General features: G+C 35.4%; 1 protein-coding gene across 11 annotated transcripts in view; it reads right to left on the bottom strand.

Moving 5' to 3' along the window:
* LOC128993812 (disco-interacting protein 2-like) overlaps positions 1-22,616 on the bottom strand; it is a 368,811-nt gene that overhangs the window by 21,679 nt on the left and 324,516 nt on the right. For 9 of the 11 annotated variants that reach the window (XM_054417839.1, XM_054417836.1, XM_054417840.1 and 6 more), the window contains 15 exons: positions 20,868-21,039; positions 20,204-20,304; positions 18,903-19,013; positions 18,151-18,356; positions 16,288-16,411; positions 15,774-15,982; positions 14,759-14,986; positions 13,998-14,259; positions 12,997-13,231; positions 12,558-12,697; positions 11,590-11,807; positions 10,964-11,176; positions 10,437-10,668; positions 9,032-9,162; positions 7,743-7,989 (listed from right to left, as the gene is read on the bottom strand). In XM_054417839.1, the coding sequence (XP_054273814.1) occupies positions 7,743-7,989; positions 9,032-9,162; positions 10,437-10,668; positions 10,964-11,176; positions 11,590-11,807; positions 12,558-12,697; positions 12,997-13,231; positions 13,998-14,259; positions 14,759-14,986; positions 15,774-15,982; positions 16,288-16,411; positions 18,151-18,356; positions 18,903-19,013; positions 20,204-20,304; positions 20,868-21,039 (2,829 nt within the window). The remainder of the gene's footprint in view (positions 1-7,742; positions 7,990-9,031; positions 9,163-10,436; positions 10,669-10,963; positions 11,177-11,589; positions 11,808-12,557; positions 12,698-12,996; positions 13,232-13,997; positions 14,260-14,758; positions 14,987-15,773; positions 15,983-16,287; positions 16,412-18,150; positions 18,357-18,902; positions 19,014-20,203; positions 20,305-20,867; positions 21,040-22,616) is intronic. The other 2 variants (XM_054417841.1, XM_054417832.1) reach the window with 1 other exon arrangement.

The raw sequence follows: 22,616 nt of genomic DNA, 5'->3' as shown, positions 1-22,616 counted from the left end.
AAACACACACATTGTACCCTCCCTGTTGCAGCAAACCTAAGTAGGCATACTCGTAAAACTAATGTTATTTAAATAGGGAATAAATGTGAAATTATTAAGGATACATTTTAGTGTAAAACCAATCAGGCAAATGGAAAATCCAGTCTGCAGGTTTGCTGCGGCGGGGGTATTTAAAAATGTGTATCAAACGTTTCCTTTTCCAGAGAGGTTTAGTCGAGGAGAATAGAGTCTGTAGATATAGTTTTTAGTCATTTATAGTTTGTTTGTAAAATCTTTGTAAGCATTCAGTTTGTCGTATTTTTCGTTTTTTCGTATATTTTATGAGTTTTTTGTTTTGTTATCAATTGTAAATATATCTTTTCCGCAATTTAATTTCATATATCATCGTATTTGATCTGGGTTTTGATCAATGTTTATGTCAATTTTTGTGAAATATGTTTTTAATAAATCGTAAATATTCATCTTTTAGCTGTGTGCCCGTTCTACGCACGGGGATCTTATAGTGGTCAGTTGAAACCTTCCTATATAAAGAACAGCAGTTGGTTTGCATATTTTCAAATATGCTGGCCAAACTATTATATATAAACAAATACAGTATCCGACAGTTTCAAGTAAAAAAAAAGCGTAATAAAACTATAAGGGGTACACTTCCATATCTGTTGGCACAAACAACCAAATGAGTAATATTGATTATTCGATTGTTTAATTCGATATATCGTTTGGTTAGTTAGGTTAGGTTAACCTTACCTAACTAACCAAACGATATTTAGTTAAAATACTATACCTCAACCTCGCTATTAAACATTCAGGTTGGAAATTTCACTATCAAAGATGTTCTTGTCCTGTCCGTACGGAACACTGAGTAATATAATATGCGCTACCAACTTATGAATAATTGTTTAGGCCTACGATCCCAAGAGATAGGCAATTGGTCTATTGGCTGTATGGTCCAGCGAGCAGCACATAGCGTTGAGAAGACACATTGGAAAAGCGATTTGAGCATAATCCGTAAACCTCTGTTACAATCACCCACTGCAGTTGTCACTTTACACTTTACACAACCACCATTGAATGAGCCGTCAATGAGTTTAAACCTTTTATGTAAGCTATTGGTAATGCTTATGTAAAAAATTTAAGTTTCCCAGCCATATACAACACTGATTCAAGGTCTTTTTCCCGGTTATCAAAACTCAAGAAAACTTGTATACACAAAGAATCTCTATTTTCATTTACGGTTACCCCACAAATTATTGAACTTGCGATTAATTAAATCCGTTATGTAAGGAAAAACTGTTTTAATCCAACTTGGTTTGGATTTGCTTTTGAAACGTGATCGGAAATGATTGCGTTATTTGTAAATAACATTAAATGTAAACATATCAGTGACATCTAGAGAAAAATAATCTTGATCCGATCAGCTGTTCGCTATTTCATTGATGATTATGTGATAAAAATTGGGAGAAGACTTGAACAAAAATCGCACAAAATTGGGTTTTTAAACGTCCGTAAGTTTATTTAAATACTACCCCGCCGCAGCAAACCTGCCGTCTAAGCGAATTTCCATTTGGCTGAATTGATTTTCAATTGATCTATTTAAATAACATTAGGTTTAACGAGTACCTAGGTTTGCTGTTACAAGGAAACTAATAAAGTGTGTTTTTAGTAAAATATTGATAGCTTACTACAAAATAAATAAATTTGCCAAGTTTGATCAAAATATATCCATAAACAAGCAAACTACAACATTTTACAATATTTTCCATAAGAATAACATGGGAATTTTAAATTTACCATTTTTTTTAGTTTTCTCCGTAACCAATAACCGTACAAAAACACTTTGATATACTGAATTGTTTGTTTTTTTAAGCTCTTTAAGAAGGTTTAGAGAAAAATTGGGAAATTTTGTGTTTTGAGGGTCAAAAGTGAGAAAAACCAATTTTTACCCCATAAAACCCCCCATAAAACCCTGTTCCCATGGTCCGATCATGCTGGATCGCGAACTCATTCAAGTTTATCCCGCCTTACACCTTCAAACCAAATTTCATCAAAATCGGATAAAAATTACTCAAGTTATCGTGTTCACGGACACATATATATATATATAAATCTATATATATATATACCTATATATATATACATATATAAAAATTTGAACGAATGGTGTTTTTGGCCTCTGGGGACATCAAAATGAAAAAGTAAATCGGTCCCGGGCCTAAGTCTTACCATGAGACCTACGGTAATAGCTACTTCCCTATAGGGAAATTCGCTAAAAGTAGTGAGGCCATATTTTAATAGCTAAAGACACTCTCGCCAATCCAGTGAATACATTAAAATGATTCGGATCTTGATAGGTACTCTCGTTTTTCAGGAGAAGGCCGCGTAAATGGCTCTTTGGGCCGTGACAGACGGAAGACAGGCAGACAGAAATTGAGATGAGACTTGTTTCGGCTTCTTTAAAGTATAAAACGTAAAAATAACCTAAAAATTTATGATTCTTAGCAATGTACATACAAAACTCTAGTTTTATTTATATAGATTGTTTTAAACATATGTCTTTGTATATTTTTTCAGTTCTTTTCTTAACGCATTTGTATTTTATAATAAATATTTTCAGCATGAATAATCGAAGATTATTCACAACACTGTGTTTTAGTATCCTTAGGAATTAAAACCCAATGAATTCTATAACATGCCATATTACTGATACTCATTCGCTGAATCACCTTTTAAACACTTGAAAGTATATAAACATTAATGCTGTACTTTTTATTGTTACTGGTAACACTATCTAAATCTATCAAACACTCTCCAAACATGTGTTTTTAGAGACAACGAAACACCTCAGGCCCCTTCCTCCCACTGATCAATGGGCATTGATAGCTATACAGACACTAGCCGTAATCCTGTTAGACAAATTACAAAGGGGCTGCCGACGGGACCAGTGGAAGTGCGGATTAAGAGACCTTACTTGAGACTGGGACCAGTAGAAGTAGGGTACCTGGCTTACGGGACCAGTTGAGTCTGCCCCGACAAGAAGGTTTTTGTTCCCTCATGTGGTTTTGTTGCGGTGGATCATCCGTTATTGGTGGGTTGCCCAACGGACGGTTTATGGTCTGCAGTGTGTAATATCGTATCGTGCTTCTTTGAGCAAAATTTACAACCCTTTACTGAATTGCAATTAGATACTTCATGCTCTAGTTTTAAGATAGTTAATTAAAACATACACATGCCTTTGTAAGTTTTTGATAGAGTTCCGCTTCTGGTGATTTCAGCAAAACCTGGCAATAGTAAATTAGATGTTTACCATTACATATACGATAGTTGTTATAACCATGTATGGCCATGAATGTTTTTTTTTTTTTTTTTTTTTTTTTTTGGAACCATGTGCTAGAAGAACTACTGTTTTGGGTGCTGTTGCACTTTGCATAGTACTGGTTGAAAATTGAAGTTAAGATTAAATTGTATAGCATCATGTAATTTAAATTCGTTCCTACAAAAACATCCCCTCGGTTATCTAAATAACCTTGGGAAGATTAGATTAAACATGTTCAGAAGACATTTCGTGATAACGTAAGGGATATTTACCCTGAAGCCGGTCCCAAAGAGCTTCGCTCGTTCCCCTCAATAACAAAACATGATGCACTTTTTATCGTTATTTTTAAGTTATCGTCAGGTGAAAAGGATAACTCTACCGTGAAGGAAGTGGTGAGCTAGAACAGTTTTATTTGAAATTACTGAATATTCTTACTTACTACAATCGACACTAAACCTGCCACCTTTCCTAAGACTTAATTATATTTAGATAAAATGAATCTCACTTTAAGTTTTCGAATTACTATTTCAGCCTTACAATTGTGTGTTGAAGGTCAAATGACAAGAGGACTATGATGTAAACAGCAAATTAGGTAATTGACATTTTCCCCTCCAAATAACAGTCTCAATATAGTATTTCTGGTAGGCCGTTGTTAAAAAAGTTTATATATACAGTTCAACCATATTATATCATACATACAACCATAACCTAAGCGCACGGTTAAATCAAATTAATAATATACAGTGTGTAAATTAAGTAACGAAACAAATCTGTATTTTTTTAAACCGAAATAAATAGAAATATTCTGTTTGTGGCATTGATTCTAAACAAAGGTTCCACAATCTTGTACATAAAAAAAATATTCTTTAACCCCCCAATAGGGTAGAGGGTAGGGGGTGAATTATTTTTTTAATAGCAATTGTTGAAGTGCTTGCTAGGATTAAATGTTCACGCCATAATAAGCACTCATCAGATAGTTTAATATCAGTTACAAGCTCATTTAGGCTTTTTTATTAATCAATATGAAGCAACTTTTTCATGAGGAACTGTCTGTAGCTTCATTTAAATGGTTTCAATCTACAGTTGTAGGAATATTATTACTATTTATTGCCTTCTATGCACAAATATAAACAAAATAAATGTTAAATATTTGTGGTTTTCAGCATTTTTACCTAAACAAATATTATGGTACCAAAGGCAAACTCTCCTGGTTATTTTGGTGGTGAAACCACACTGATCAATAAAAAAATCACAGAGAAATTGTTGAACATCCATAAAATAAAACATTGCCACAAACGAATTAAGAACCTCCTCCTTTTGTTGGTATTTGGGAAGTTGGTTAGAGTGATGACTCACGCTATGGCCATGTAACACTATAATCTTAGCAACACATGGTTGGGAGCTTGCTTATCACATAGATAAAAGGAAGAATCTGAGACCCATTGTATTTGGAGTTTTTTATTTAATTGGATAATAGAATCCCAAACATATTACTGACTTTCTTTAGGCTTACAATTTAAACAAACTTTTACTAAAAATAAATTTTATTTTTAAAGCTAGTTTTAAAACATTGTATGACGATTTGTTACTTTGGTGCCGTGTTTACTTTGGCATAACGTCAAATTAACAGTCAAAATTCATGTTATTTAAAAAATCACAAATTACGTCATAACAGCCAAACGGTAAAGGTCAGACAAGGGTTTATGTACATTTTTTGTTCCTTTAGACGAGTAGAATAAGCTGTTAAAATTAATGCACTCAGTAGTGACTCACCCTGTATATAGGATATAGGATATTCAAACTAAGTAGATTAGTTCATATTTCACTGATCTTCAGTTTTTAAAAGGGGGAGGATATGTTTTGACACCTCGGTCACGGTTACTCAACCTTATCAGTTGACGCGGTTGCTCGTTGTACGCGTCGGCTCCGATCGGCAAAGTTCGACCTCGTCTAGCTAGAGTTGGCGCTAGAAAAAGGCAGTAGTCTTGAAGGGGGTTGACTGACAGGCAATAAAACCGGCACCCGTTGCAGATTTTTCCACGTCGAGAAGTCCAAACAGTCGATTTTAGCTTAGAAACTTGTCAATGTATTCCCATTACAAACATAAACGTTTAGCCACTTATATGAGTTATTCGATGTCAAACGACCAAACTGTACTAAAACCCCTGAACTGTAGACGCACCATGAAATTATATTTTCGTAATTGATTTAGAGTTATAGGCCTATTGATTAAGCTAAATGTCGGTAATTAATGGGTATGAAGAAAAACACAGATTTTTGAAAAGAATATAACCTGTTGATAACGCTAGTGTTGTTTTAGTGAAAATGAAATAACACTTCAAAGAATAATTTACACAACTTGGATGAAAAAATTGTAACATAAAAAATACCGAGTGATGCACAACAGAGACGTTCGGACGTTGACGTTGGTGCAAGACTACTTTACAGGTTAAGTGTAAGAGAGGGCCATGTGGCCCTAACTTTGCCTGATTAAATAAATCATTTTTCATTTCATTTCATTTCATTTCAAGACTGGCCTACATTACTCACTCCCGTCAGTGTCAAGGTTGTGGAATACCCTTGATCAAGTTGGGTAGTTGATCTTGATCTTGATAAACAAGTGTAGTTTTCGACATAAAATTATGAGTCATCCATTGCTAAGTATATCGGGCAGGATTTTGCATTAAAATTGTCTCTAAACATTGCCAACATTGTTTAAAAAATAAATTAAAACTATTGCATTTACAAAACAAACATTATTTTGCATATGACTAGACTGTAAATAATTACTAAACAAATCAAAATATGACCCCAATTTTAGTAATTTAGCTAATATGGTATGCATATAAAAATATTATGATAAAACAATTTCACACAATACAAACAAAGATTACAGTGACTACTATCAATAACAAACACAAACGTATTTATAGACAATTTTAATAGTGAATCCAAAGTGTAGATATAATTTGGTTAACCCTTAACATAGTATTTAAAAGTACACCATGTTCAAATGCGCGAATTCCTAAAATTATAAAAACCGGAACCAAGGCAAAATAAATAAGCACACTATTTGCAAACCTACGCTTTCAATTTCGATTCTAATCGTATAGAAATTGCAGAAAAAAGGAATCTTTATTGTATTCCAGTAAAACATTTTTGGACTATTATAAATGAGATAATGGAGTTCTCAAAACGGTTTTGAATACTTGAAGAAACAAATAACGCGGTTGAGGAATCGGTGAATTTAATTAATTACATATTAGTAATTCAAAATAAATAAACTATAGGAACAACAATTTATTTAATACAATATACAGGGTATCAAGGATTATGTATAAACACGTTATAAACGAATTAAAACAATAAAAATAGCAATGACACCCTAATAGAGCGTTTATTGTAGTGGTTGCCGTATATCTCCAACCGACAGAGTGTGTGGATTTGTGATTATTGTGTGTAGCGCAAATACTCATCGTGGAGATATCTAGCGGGAATCAGGTGAACTAGAACTAAACTCAGAACGGCGGAAGCGAGGACCTACTACCGAGGACTCTGATTTAGGTCCTCGGTAGTGCTCAAGTCCTCGGTGGTGCCGTTCAGAGTGGACGTGGCGTCCTCCCTCATGCCTCCTACAAACCCACACACACACACACACACACACACACACACACACACACAGACATCACTTCGAAAACCACTTTTTTGGGTCCAGGGGGACCCAAAACGAATATATCCACTCAAAACTCAAACTCGAAAATTTTGACGAAAACAATACTTTCTCCATATACTATGGTATAGGGGGAGAAAGTAAAAAAATCTCTATGTCCTAAAGTACCGTAGCCTTTAAATTCCTACCATTGATAAAAAACAACAACAACAAAATGGGTATGTTAAAGGTCTTGCCCTCTTTATTTGAGCTAGTCAGGGTTTTACCCTACTGCTGCTGTCATTACAAAAAAACCAAGATTTAAGATACTAAAACAATCCCAATAAATTGTTAAAATAAACAAATTTTTTTTGTGGCCAAATACCTTATTCCTTGATGATGTGGTTTTATCATCTCAAAATAGGCAGAGCAGTTTATTTCTACAGCTGATTAAGAATTTACCATTTATTAAGTTTACTAGTACTGCAGAAACCCTAACTTATCTGCTACCTTTTGAACTTTTAACTGCTAGATTACTGAGTGCAGTTTAAAAAAAGCTCTACATGCGTGAATAGGGGGAAATTCTACAAATAAATCAACAGATAATCTACTGCTAATATGAAAATATAACAGTATGGAAGTAAATAACTAATCTGGCACTTTATGAAGTTCAGTAGAATGCTTGACCACTGAGTGTAGTCTAAAAACAGCTGTTATTACAAGAATATTATACATCTAAATTTACAGATCTGTCAGTTAACTCAACCACACGTCACTTACCAACATACAGACAACCGTAGAAAGCGCAAATGAGATCAATGCCCGGTGGGAAGATGAGCGCCACATGGTCCCCAGTGTTTATTTTTGCTCGTTCGAGCAGCAGTGAGCCGACTCGCTCTGCTCTCTTATGTAGCTGTGAGCAAGTGAGCAGTTGAGCGACACCTCCCTTGGCGTTGAGCAGTGTGAAGATGACGTGCTCAGAAGTGCTCACTGCTCGCCACCGCAGTATCTCAGAGATGAATTGATACTGGAAAAATTATAATGGCTGTTACTACGACCTTTTAAAATGGCTAACATTGCTCACAAGCTGTATAATTATAATTAAGGTTCTTTCATGAGTCATGTTTAATGTCAAGTTTCTCTTAGTATGGTGGAGTAGTTAAGTTTATGTTCTACCCTTCCCAACACACACACATAACTAGAAGATCCAAAGGAGGAAATATCAGTTCTGAACAGTGAACCAAAGTTTTTTATCAATGGACAACTCTATCTTTAAAACTATAAGAATTAATAATTTTAATACTTTTTAAATCTGTACCTTAACTAATGATTTAAAACTTATTCTAAATATTTTTGGTGCAAACCTTGACATCTTAATGTATGACTCAGTCAAAGTAAAGCCAAGGCCACACTGTTTGCCGTCTCCTATTGTGACGTCATGCTTGACGAGCATTACGGCCAGTTTTTTTTAGTGTGGGTAAAGCCCACATTAGCACGATTGATTTCAAGTGACAAATTAAAATTACACCTACCAAACTTTTACAAATAAGTTAGTTGAATTAATTTAATAGAAATCACTTTGCACAAAAATACTCTTTTTCTCTTTAATTAAATAAACCTTAGGTCCTTTAACGTTAATTCACTACCACTTCTTTTTTAATTTGTTGTTGCAATTCCGTTTATTCAATACCAGAATTTTTTCATAATCAGCAAGTTTGGTTGATTGGGTTAGTTTAGAATAGTTTAATTTTATAATAGGCTAACTGTTAAAAATATCGGAATTGCAATAAAAAAAGTAGTGGAATTAACGGAAAAGAACCAAACCTTATTTTAATCAAAACCCTTGTTTCATAATTTTAAACATATTTATTACACCTACACAACACAAAAGCCATTACTAAAAATTGGTTTCTTGAAACTATTGCCTAATTCAACTGCTTATAACTGTATTGTCTTACAAACCCAACAAAAATCAATTTCCTTCCAAAAAACCTAATGTCTACTATTTTTTTCTCTTAGAAGAACATCCACCCAAAAAACATCTTCTAACGGAGGTGTTGCTTGCTCACCTTCCTTGCAGAGTCAGACTCCTCGTCCTGGATGCCCATGTCTCGGCCCTGCGCACTCGCCAGTCTGTTGCCTTGTACGATGTTGCCCACCATCACACTGGCGGGACCCACATCTGGAACACAGCCAGAGGCTAGCACAGAGACACAGCTAGCGTTACACACTCACAACAACACCAACAATCAGCCAGAGCAATCAGCTGTTACCTGCGGCGCTGCCAACACGACAACCACTCATTTCCCTACAGTGTAACTTTAAAAAAAGTGATGAAATTTAGATACAACTTCAAATTAATAAGTTGAATTTTCTTAACAAACAATAGGTAAGGAATAGTCACTGGATTAAACAATTTTTGGTCTGAACATGTACAACATACATTTAAAAACAATTTTCATCAATTTCACAAAAGCGGTATTGTTCTGTTGTGTTACTGTGCATCATGGTATTATGATGGTCAAGGAACAAAGAATAAAAATAGATTAGAAAACAAAATGGAACACACACAAAAAAAAACATGTAATCGATTACGTAAAATCAGGGAAAATATGTTATATTCCTTAAAAAGCAAACCACAGTAACAGCTGATTGCTGACGTAAAAGCATGCGGGTTAAATATTTAGTATGACAAAACATTAACATATAAAATACATGGTGAATCTATAAACTTAATACAATATGAGTAACATCCCTTTTTTCAGCCATCCTACTCAACCGATTTTTACGATTGCGGTGTCATTCTAAAGTTTATGATCTAGCTGAGAGACAAATGGTACCTAGAAAGATAATTTCCTTTAGGTCTTTCTTTGACCCCATACCATTTAATTTATTTCTACATCTCTAGAAGTTGTTTTCAAAGATATCCAGTGATGCTAACAAACTTTCGTTACAACAGTTTTATAAGCGAATTGTAATTTCAACAACTGATCTTACAGTTGAATGTTTAAGTCATATTGAAAACAAGGGGAGCGAGCTGGTCTAGGGTTAGAGCGCAGGAATTCGGTTCCAGAGGTATACCGACTTAAAAATGCATAACTCTTTGATATGAAACGGAAACATTTTAAACATAGCTGAATGGCTTGTTAGTTTTTTTGTTAATACAGGTAACATAAAATGTTAAGTAGGCGGAGGCGTGGTTATAAACAATTATTAATCAACCATTTAGTCAGTTAAAGAGTTTTAAAATACATTTATAAAGAACCAGAGTTCTGAGCTGGTTTTATTTTTGTCTATAAATATTAAGAAAATAAAACAATATAATTTTTACTATTTTATTCATTTATTTATTACTTAATACAGCACATATACAATGAATTTACAATACCAAACTGCATAAGCCTTAAAAAAAAGGCTTGTCCGCAGCGTTTCTTTTAATACTAATTGTACAAAATGTTTTATAGCAGTGGTTACCTGAGTGGACCTCACGAGGCTTGGGCAGGTTGGTGACACACGTATGTGGACACAGCAGTACGTTGGCTGGGTGTAGAGTGCCTTCCAGGAACCTCCTCTTGCACTCCGACAGGTGTATGCCGCCTAGAGGTGTCTTGGGGAGGTAGTTAGGCGGCACCAGCGCCAGGCAGTACAGGCCCACCTGGTGTATACTGTCTACTGCCTGCAGCACTCTCGACATCCACTGGAAACTCTGCAACAGACAGATGAATAGATCATTTAGGACATATTAACCCAACTAAATTATGAATGTTCATCAAATCAGCTGTTAAAAATTGTATTTTAGTCAAACACTTAATATTGATTGGTGAGTCAGAAGCTTAGTTGACAATGTAACAGAAAACGAATACATGGCAGCAATGTCCAGTCTGCTAGGTCTACTTAAAATTTATCAATACAAGTTCATTTAACATAAAATAAAAGGTTGTAATTCATTAATATAAGTGTTAAAATAAGTATACAAAAGAAGCTAAAAACACTAAACGAACCTCCTCCTCACTGCAGTCAGGTCTTTGCTCAGCAATTACACATATCCTCTCATCTCTCAACACTCGGATGCTGAACACTGCAATGCGACCGCGATAGATGAACTTCATCGGCTCAACTGCGAGAACTGTAGCGATGATGTCGTCTGCATTGTGTTTGCGACCAGTCACTGTCATCAGGCCATCCCGCGACCCACACACAAACACAAGACCACCCTGCAAACAGTACACAATGACTGTCTTTATCATAAAACAACAGAAGATTGGGTTGGCTACTTATATTTTAGTGTAATATGGTAAATAAAAAAATTATTATACCTAAACTAAATCTAAATTTAGGTTCTGATAATGTTTTTATTTGATTTACTTGACTATGAAACCACAATATGTCCAAACTTAGAAATGAAAAAATCTTCATACAAATCTATTAAAAGGAAAGTCAAGAAACAATGTATCCAATGGACGTTTGTATGCATCCATAAAATTCAATAGTTATAGTGTCTAATGTGAGCTTCTAAATCATAGAACTTTTTTAAAAGGTAGGCTAGCTACTATTTATTCTAGAATTCAGAATCCTGGCACAAGCTTTCCTTAAACAAACAGTATTTAAGTCAGGAAGTGTAACGTACCGGTCCAAGGAAGCCCAGTAGGCCAGACCTAGTGTAGAGCGCGTCACTCAGAGGTTTTCCGTCTGCCAGCAGAGCTTGCACCTTGAACGTAGAGTTTGTGAGACCGGCCAGTCCCCAGTACTGACTGCCTGTAGCCTCACTGCTTACACATATCTCTCCCACCTCATCAGTCTTACACAGGTACGACGGTCCTTCCATCTTCACCACCACTATCACACCTACAGCAACACAGAGACGTACAGTGTGTAAAGAAGTGGGTTCAACCCTTACTAAAGGTGTCTCAAAACCAAATCTCAAATCCCAAAGCCACCAAAAGTTACAGATTTAGAACACAGAGTATATAAAAAGTGTATGTAATCTGAATATGGACGCTGATAATTGAGGTAGTTAATATTTTGTGTTGAGTAAGAACAAAAGGTTTAATTCATCACTCATCAAGGGTATTGTTCTGTGATTGCAGAGAGCAATTTGCTGACACGGTTAGTTTGGATTACATTTGGATAAAAACAGAGCATACGCACAAACTTAACTGCCAGAGTTACTTCTTTGACTATTAATGGAAGACATCTCATTCCCATGTTAAAATATTATAGCCAGTTCTGAAATAAATATTAACATAGTTGAAGTTGAGTTAAGCCACCGACAGATTGCAATGATGTCAATTACTCATTTATGTCAAATGCACTATCCTATTACCCACTGAAATAGCAGCCTTCAGTAACTAAAGCATCTGCTATGTCATATAAACTAAAGGGAGACAATTGAATCCACAGTAGCAAACTCTGTGAGTGCTCAATTTGATCAAAACATTGGCTACAGCTAGTCCATTAGGTAGGATACTCCAGTACCCATAGACAATGTTTATAGTTTTTAAAAGTTCACATGAAAGAGTAGAGTATTTATCCTTGAGTAAAGCTTAAAGCTTTGAGTAAAGTATTGTACGTCAACAATAACAAAAAAATACTCACATCCAGGCATGACCTGTCCACAGTCCTGGAGCGTGAGTGATGTGAGAGAGTTCTCCTGATCCACACGGACCACTCCATAGCTGAGACCTGACATGGACAACACTCCTCTACCTGTGGCGTTCACTCCAGCTCTGCCAGGCCTGTAAACATACATGGGAAAAATACATAACAAGCCAGCATATAATCAAGCACATTACCTGTCTGCATGCTTTGGGTTTTTGCAAAATCGCATCTGCATAACTCTGTCAGCATTTGTGTATTCCAGTGTTTTTTAGAGGGCCTTTTATTGGTTTTCACTGGGGCTAATATTTATGTAAAATGAAGGGATACCTGAAGTATCTATATATTTACTTAACCTACATACATTCACTAGCAAAACTTGTGATACAAAACTTCTTATGAACAAAATCACAAATCAAATTTTAATTAAACGCCTTACCTTCTGACAGAAACTGTGAGACACTCGCTGGAGCTGGCGCAGGGACAGACAGCGTCCGGTCTGAGACCCTTTGCCTGGAAGACACTGAGGAACTGATCACACGAGGACAGAGACCAAGGGTTGGCTCCGTCACCGACCAGCAGCAGACGCAGCGAGCTGAGACTAATGTCCTTGTGATCCTTGGTGGCCAGCAGCCCCCAGTGTAGGTCTCTGGACTTGACTACGGCCACACTTGCTGTAACAGAATATAGTGCTTGTACCTTGAGTGTAATAATTGTAGAAAAGTCGCTGAATGTAAAATCGGTTACGCTTATCAAATTTTTGGGGGAAAGATTATAACCTGTTTCTTTATAGTCAAAGCAATAAAAGGCTGAAGAAGAGCCAGTGAATTTATAATTGCTTTAGAGGATTGACAGTTATTTATGGCTAAAGCGTCAAAAGGAAGAAAATTCACTGAATGTAGAATTGGTTAAAAACAAAACAAGGAGAAACAGGGAAAAAGGAAAAATCAAAAACCATAAGATGAAGTATATGTTTTACATGTAAACATATTTGCATGGATTCTAGATGTTTCATCACTTGCTGGAGGAAGGATAGCACTGAAAATTTTGAGAGTAAAAGCGTTGCATATGGCGATCTTTAGGGAACTTTAGCATTGATAACACGATCGTGTAAGTTGTGAATGTAAATGAGACGTATTTGAAATAAAATATGAATAAATGGCAAATGTGGGACGGTCTCGATGACTTCAGTAGCATTGTCACTAAGACTAGCTGCTCCTTTAGACAGAGTCATTAATTAAAAGTCCAATAAAGGGCAGCCATATGCAATTTTAAAACATACAAAATAGCTGACATTTCCCAATATCAAACCAACAACCGTAACTCAGCTACACACTACTTTAAATTAGATGTACAATTCAAATTTAAGTGGAAATTAAACTGAATTTTAAAGATTTCACAAAACTAGAGAATTGTACTGCAACAATACTACAGACTAACCTCTATACTTGGTGATCATCTGCATCCAGCTGGCCGGGTTGACCTTCATGAGAGCGTAAGGTATGAAGACCACATGCATGCCGTTGAGTATACTGGTCAGCACACTGTGCCATAGACCCGTTTCTCGTTTGAAGTCCAACACACACACCATGTTCTCTCCCTCAGTGTAGTTGCAGGATTGAGTCAACATGCGACAGTGAGACAACATGGCCGACCTAGTCACTGTCACTCCCATCACTGAGCCGTCTCTGTCCGTCGTGTACTGTGGAGGACCCAAGAATACATCAATAACATGATTAGCGTAAAGTTATAACAACACTGTGTGATTTGAATCTCAATAAAATGTGCATTAGAATAGTTAGCTACAAGTTTACTTCATTATTAAATTATTCTTTTTTTTATTATGAATCTTACTAAAAATGTATATGGACAAGAGGTCAGTAGTTTCATATAAAATAACCAATGTTTTAAAAGATGTATTTGCCTTGATACTTAAAAAAAGTTATATTTTGATTTTTGTGGTACGTTTGTCAAGGAAAGAAAGAAAACAAGGTCTATAGAGTCTATAATTTACAATCGTGAAACTAATTTGCCATGCTAATGCCGGACAGTCCAACCACAAATGTTACGAGGATTCCACAGCTGTTCCACGATACTTGCTTACTCTATACAAATTTTAAATCAAATAAGCAGGCTATATAGTTTGTTTATGATGTGTGATTATGAGAATATGTCCCTTGTTATTTCTAAGCTCTAGTCACCTCTATGTAAGCTGGGGTGTCATCAGTCAGTCGAGGTGAAGCCTGCCAGTCCTTGGGTGTCTTTGGCAGATGTTCTGTGACGAACCAGTGCAGCTTGGGCCAGCCCTTGAATGCGACTACCTCGCCTGCCGCAGTCTTGGGCAGTCCCTTGAGACACGCCTCAGAGGTCAGTGCCACCTGGATACCACAACTGCCCAGCAGGAACCCTATCTGTTGCGACCCTGCGTCCTGCATACATGAGGAACATATGTCATTCAGTGGAACTATAAATTGGTGCTAGGATATTATTATGATTCATACTAGTAGGCTGATACAAAATTAATAGTTTAAGGAACAAATTCCAAAGCATGTTGGCGTCAAAGGTTTATGTATGTGTGTTTATGCAAAATTTCAACAGGAAATTTACTTGTGTTTAATAATAAGGCAGAAAGCTAAGCACCATCAACTACGATTTTACTCTCAACTGAACGATATATAGCAACACACTGTTGAAATTTTTTGAATAGAAACATTTTAAACACATTTATGCTTTTGTGATAGATATGGACGTAGAGACATTTATAGTTCCCTGGCTATTTTCAAAGATCTTTGCAAAATGAGTAGGTAAGTTGCCTTTCACCACTATCAGTTCTATTATTTTTCCAATATAGCCATCAAAAAACATAAGGATTAATGGTAGTAAAAGGTATCAACCCATTTTTTTTTTTATATTTCAATCCAAGAGGTAAATAATATGAATGAAAGAACTAAAATCAACCACCCATATCATTCACCCAACAATCAAAAGCCAAAATTTTCATTTATTTTTTAATTTCAACAACTAAAATATTTTGCCACAAAAACTTCTCAGTAAAATTCTAAAATTTTAGTTCAAGGGTTGATCTACATCTGACAGTAAGCTATGTTAACATATTCTGTCAGTAAAACAATGAATTCCTAATATTCTCTACTCAATATTCAAATCTTAAATACTTTCCACTTATAAAGCTTCTAAAAGAATGATCGCAAGACTTACCCGTCTGGTGAGAGGGACCTCTATGGGCACAGGTACGATGCCAGCCAACATGCAGCCGTAGAATGCACACATGAAGTTGATCGGGTCATTGTTGGGGTAGACTAGAGCAATGCGGTCGCCACACTTGAGACACGTCCCATCACCAGGCTTGCTGAAAGACTTGTTGAGCAATGTGTACGCGACCTTCTGCGACCGGCTCAACAGCTTGCCTGCAACAACATCGCAAGTGAACATTTAAGTGGGTTGACAGAGGAGTGATGAAAAACAACAACAAAATATATTTTCCTATTGATTAGCAAAACACACTGAAACAAGAAAATAAAAAAGTCTAAACTCAATTTCATTTACTCTAAGACTGGATAAGCGACAGACATAAAAACCTTGACAGTAGCATCCGAATCTATTAATGATTAGGTGAGTTAAAGATGCTCCAAAGGATTTCTACAAGCACTATAATATTGTTCACAAGAAGAATAAAATCAATTAATAATAGTACAGAAGTAGCAATACTAACCGTAAGTAAGCGTAATACTGAGTTTTCCATTGGGGTCCAGCACTGTTGCCACGGGGGCTTTGTACGTTGCCGAGCCATACCTCTGGATAGCAGCCTCTAGGTTTCGTGGTAACCCTGACGGTACCTGCAACAGGAAAAATTTTAATTCACATTAAAACTAATGATAAAAACAGTAAAACATTACTACAACAACTAATAAACAATGCTAGCAACATTAATATTTATTTTTACAAGGCTCAAATTGGCCAATTATCAAGTAAAACTAATTATTTATCAAACAGTGGAGCAATGTATTTGCCCCAACACCAACACTTTGGTGACTAATTAATTTGCTGATAGGACAAAGCTAATGAACGATTGATTTTACTGACAATACAAACTTGTTTGCATTGTTCACTTCCAAACAAGCCTAGTGAAGAAGTGTTTACAGTACTGAAAACGCAGAAGAACTACAAAAAAAAGGCTGGCAACTAGTAGAAGAAATACATTGCACTGAAGATGGTGGATCGAACAGAAGATTGGACATTTTAATTTATGATACAAAATCTAAAAGTGGAATTGTAATTGATCCAACAATAAGGTTCGAAACATCATCAAACCAACCCCTAGAAGTAGATGAAGAAAAGAGGAAAATTTATAGTAAATGTGAAACTTATTTAAGAAACAAATATAATCTAAATTCAATATCAGTAATTGGCATAATGATTGGTGCAAGAGGGACTATTACAAAATTTGTTGACGAATTTTTTAAAAAATATAATCTTCCATCAAAATTAAAAAATGAAATAGTCATAAAAGTGCTAAAAGAATCATGTAAAATCATTCAAAATCATTTATATGGACAACGTTATTAATCTATGTTACATGTTATTTATATCGTAAATTTAAGTTTTTTTTTTACTGTGTCTAATAGGCAAAGTTTATTAATAAACTCAGTTTTCAAAATAAAATAGTGGGTAAAATCTGAATGGGTTTTGTGAATTAATTTAGATAATAATCACCTTTAGTTCATACAGCGGATAGATTTTGATCATTTTATTCATCATTCTAAGAATTACAAACCCCAAGCGCACTACAGTATGTGAAAAAGACTAGGAAACATATTCTTCTACATAGCTACAGCCAGCAGAGATAAGTGTGATGGCGAAGAAGACTCATAGAGAAATAATGTTTAGAGGACATTCAAGGGAACAGGGAGCTGATAAGGTTGATAAGACAACAAAAGGCTGGAAATAAACACAAGAATGGTCAAGGTCCAGTCCTGGAGTTGTGAAACACACCCCATGGGAAATAACTACATATCTCAGGACAATTGTGGGAGCACGATTATGTTATTCCCGTGTTACAAAACGCATTGGGAACAAAACATTTTTATTTGCCTTTGTCTTAAAGAATATATAAATTCAAAATTAATCTAATTAATATGAATAAGTAAATAAAAATAGAATATGATCATTTATAGTATTATTATTGAAACATTTGTAAAATTTGAGCCTTGATATGTTTTAGGATTACCTATTCCACAATAACAGTAAATAAAGAGACAAATATAATATAAATATTAGTAAATATATCACTTTTAAACTTCAGCTTGAGCTTGGTAGTTTTGCAACCTGATGATGAGGAAGTTTTCAATAACTGTTGACACAAATGTATGTAGCATGTTATCTACAGGTCCACATGTCAAAGATTGTTTAGTGACGTATGTTTTACCCAGTACATGGTATATCACACAATTCTGGGGCTATGAAACAAAATATAGCTTTATGGGTAAATTTTATGTAAGAAGAAGTATAAATAATATCCACGTTATAATTTTTAGTCTGTTCTGGAACTTAAAATTTTTTACTAAAAGTCACTGACCACCAGCTGATCCCCGATGGCAGGAGTCATGGTTCCACCCTCAGGTTTAGGAGCGTTGGGGTCCTTAGGGTTGGCAGCAATCTCCAGCTCGATGTCATCGTCCTCGTAGAACTCTGGCAGCGGCCGTCGCTTGGGCCTCTTGAGTGTGTTGAGCAACTGTTGTATCTTGGCTGACACTTTCCATCGACCCGTACTGGTCACTGTGCCTGCAACCCACCATGGACATTAGAACTATCTGCGGCATTGACTTGGGGCTTCAATCAGTACGGAACTTCAAAATGGCAAAAGATTCAATGCAAGAGTTTTCAAAGAGCAGTTCTAGAACTAGTGAAAAATGTTGAGGGAAGAGGTGCAGAATTTTGCAAAAACCCAATGCATTATGTAAGAATAGTGTTTAACCAGTGTGAAATGTTGAAGAAACAAAAGATTCCAAAGTTTGCACAAACCTATTGCACAAGGTACGGTATCATTGTTACATTTGTAAATTCAAAACATCATTTGAAAACAACATCAAATGTTAAGAGTTTCTGACAAGAAATATATAAAAAAAGTCTTAATTTTTGTTTTAATGAAACAAAATGTTGATCACTACCACAGTAAAAGGTTTTTCTTGTCTGTTACTGTACAGTAACTATAGTCCTATCTCTCTTTTTATTCCTATATTAAAATATTCTGTCATTTGATCAAAACAAATTATGTTCTAAGTTATGTTCTAAATTATGTTCAGTACTACAGTATAAGTCAGTACTGACCCATTCCGTCGTCCGAAGACTGGCGTGAAGAGTTATATCTGTTGACTCTGTCCGCTGGAGTAATGCGTCTTGACTGTGCGGTGTTGTGCGTTACGTCCGGTGGTTGTGAATCTGACAAGTAGAAATTAATTGTAGTACTTATTTATGCAAATAAACGGTAGTTTCTTTAAGATACCACAAATTAGACGATTTTAGCTAAACTCATTTTGATACTTAAGTAAAGACTCTTTGTAACAGAATCTGAAAACACATAAATTAAGTAATATGTATCTGCAAGCACTCAATAAGGAAAACTTTAGTGTTTTCTTATTAAAAAAACAGCTTCAATAAACTGGATCTCATTCTCCTAGCAACTTTTCTTCTGATCTCTAGCTTTCTTCCTTATTAAATTTAGTCTTGATAACATCACTCCCTTCATCTGTAAACTATATCTAGTTTGTTCCTTATCTCATTGTAAAATACAAAACTCATCCAGACCTCATGCCTACGTTTGGTCAAAACCTCATTATAACAGGTTGAGGAACTATGACTATCCGTAAATAAGTATTAAAATGGATACCGTTAAACAAATACAAATACCAATCTCAACTGAAATTAATGCAAGTTTTGATGCTGAAAACATACAGCAGTGTGGGATGTTTCAAGAAAGCAATTAACAGCTGTCTGCTCCAAACTTGCAGTACTGCTAGTGTAATATGTTGAACATGAACACTGCCTGAGGAGGTTATTTAATAGCAAGCTAGTTATAACTTCTGCTGAACCCTGATTCAACCAATTTAACCCACAAAGTATAACAGATACAGATCAGTTATATTACTTTCATCAACATGAGTAGGTACGTTGATTTTAGTGAAATGAAAACATCTTAGTAAGAACTAGATTTGCGATTACTGTCAAACTATCCAACTTCGATGACATTTGGTGATGTAGTGATGAGTAAAAATATGTTTGATTAAGATGAAGAAGAGTTTTGGAATACAAACAATCAAGTATCAGTATGTTACTTTACAATTAAACACTTATGGGTTATTAATATATTGAAAGTGCTTCCTACAAAAGCTGCTACCAAATTAAGGAATGGGTTGAGAAATTAGTACATCATGAAAAATTCTCAATGATGAACAGCAGAAGGGAATGAAATCGTTAAATCCAACATTCAGCTACTGACATAGGGATAATAGACATAATGTACTAACTTGTTGAATTTCCAATTACACAAATAGAAAACTAGTTATCCTACAATAGCTTTTAGTTATTATTCAACTAGAGATACAACATGTGTTGAAGCTGTATGTACTCACAAGGTCTGAGGTTGTGCATGACGTCTGCCAAGTCTGTGATCTCGTGTTTGTTGCGTTTGTGTTCCTCCCATACCGTCTGTCCACCACCACCGTTTGGTAACCTATCAACCAATAGTACTGTTGAGTAAAGAAAGTAGTTTCATTACATGCATGAAATAAGACATACACAATTTCTTTGGTGTATCCTAATAGTATATTAAATGCAAGGTAGACCTCCTTTGTTCAAATTAACACTCTTTATTTGAATGTTAATGATATTGAAATTCCAATCAATGATTCAATTTCAGGCATTGGTTAGCTTTAATTATATTTGCAATGACAAAGCACATTTATACTCCATTTCTTGTCCAGACAGGTATTATGGGAGACAGGCATGCTATTAACATTACTAGAAACATCATGCCTATTGTCATTGTTCCATTAACTGACTTTGTGATGCTTGTGAAGGCTCCAAGAAGCATTTGAACTTCAGTGTGACAATGGTAAAAAGTGTAGGAAAATAATAAAAAGAGAGGGGCCTTTTTGTAGATGTGAATGTCTTTAGACAGTTAGGTGATGCTAAAACTGCCATTAGAAGTACATGGGTTATGATCTTTCCGTATTGATTGCTGAAAGTTATATGTGGTATAATATTTCAATGGTCCGTGTTCTCCCTGTGTGTTACCTTGTGTGCCTGTGTATCTGTCGCTGCTGAGGAGGTGTCTCTCGTGCAGACCCAGTGCTGCTGGTGTCAGACTGTGGAGGTAGAGGCTGCACCCCTCGGCTACTCACTCTCTCTCTCTCGGGTGTACTGCCAGCATCCCCTCCCCCCACACTCTCGTCATCCGAGCTGGATGCTGTAACAACACGTCAGTGTTCTGTCACAACTAAAGTCACCATCATAAAACAAACGTCGGTGATCAGTTGCAAGTAGATTATTAGTGACAAGTATCAAAGCAATATCGTAAAACAAATGTCGATGATCAGTTGCTAGTCAATGCAGTAAATATCGACAGAGACTAGGAGATCCTTCTATTCCCTTGTCTGTCATATCGGTGATCATTCATAAGTACCTCGACAAGTCAGATAAACAACGTGTTTTGCCTTTTTTCTGTACTCCAATTTAAAATTATGAAAAACGATACGTTAAAAAAATTAAATGGTCAAAATTAAGTCTCTACAGATGTAGGTGCGATACACAACCCAAATGATCATAGTCAGGCTAGTTTATGCAAGTGAGAGGATAGCTTACTCCTCGAGAGCTCCTAGTAAATGACTTAGTGTAGGCATGTGGAAGCACTTTTTCTATGAAAATGTAGCCCCCTTTAGGAAGGAGATGTATAGGTTGTTTTTTCCAGGGCCTAACCACTAAACATTCACAGGCCACCAATGACCATTCTCATTTAATGTTTACAAAAAAAATAGTGTTCCATTCTAAGTGATAGTCATTTTCTTCAAGCAAATAAAAGTAGTGAATACAAGTGTACACTGTTAACCAGTTGTAACACTGTATTCAACCACTTAAGCAATTATTAAAAGATGAATTACTTATTTGAAACTTTATGCAGATTATATTTCAGCATAGTATTTAATGCTAAATAACATAACATTTTTTCGGCTTCATCCATATCCATCCATGTCACCAAAACCTGATGCTCAAACTGGTAAGAGATAAAAGAATATAGACACTATATTGAATCAGAGATAATCTTTCACTAGAGGTTGAGGTTATTCAAGCATAAACAAAAAGTTTGTCTTACTAAACTTAAACATTAAATAGGATAGTGTTCAAACAAAATTCACTGTTAACTGTTTAAATTTTGATTGCCATCATATGCTTTGAATTTCAAAGAGAGTAAAATAGTATACAAACTTAACATTACCTGAGGTTAACAAATAATAATTCTTTAAAAAAATGTTTTTTTGTGTGAATACTTTTCACCAGACAAATCTAATAATTCAATCGACAGTTGAGAGGGAGTTGATTCCAAACAACACTTTGGTTGATGAACTGGCTCGGGTCAGACTCTTGATAAAACCACAAACCAAGGTTAATGTATGAGTTAACAACACCACAGATAACTACACCAATGTCACTCAACCACAGTGAATCACTGACAGGTTTTACAACTACACGGCTCTCAGCCTAGTGGATAATGTGGCTGAATACTAGCAATGGTGTTGACACAGTAGTACAAAAAACTATTTTTTATTCATACAATATCATTTCAACTAATAAGACATGATTTTTAATAGAGGATCCTTTCCAGGAAGGGAATAAATAATTAGTAGGATTTAAATTAGATTGATTCATTTTTGAACAAAAATTGGAAAACCTAGACCGAGAGATGGAGTAGGCCTAAAATAAAACTATATTAGTTCATCCATACTAAAACTCTGATATTACTGACTTGTTATTATTGATGGGTAATTT

This window comes from Macrosteles quadrilineatus, unplaced genomic scaffold (genome assembly GCF_028750875.1).
Source record: "Macrosteles quadrilineatus isolate MER2022 unplaced genomic scaffold, UCM_ALF_1.0 Scaffold_5__1_contigs__length_97177068, whole genome shotgun sequence".
In the NCBI taxonomy this organism is placed as follows: domain Eukaryota; kingdom Metazoa; phylum Arthropoda; class Insecta; order Hemiptera; family Cicadellidae; genus Macrosteles; species Macrosteles quadrilineatus.
The sequence above is the reverse complement of the archived record's forward strand: the minus strand, read 5'-3'. Positions and strand labels throughout refer to the sequence as shown.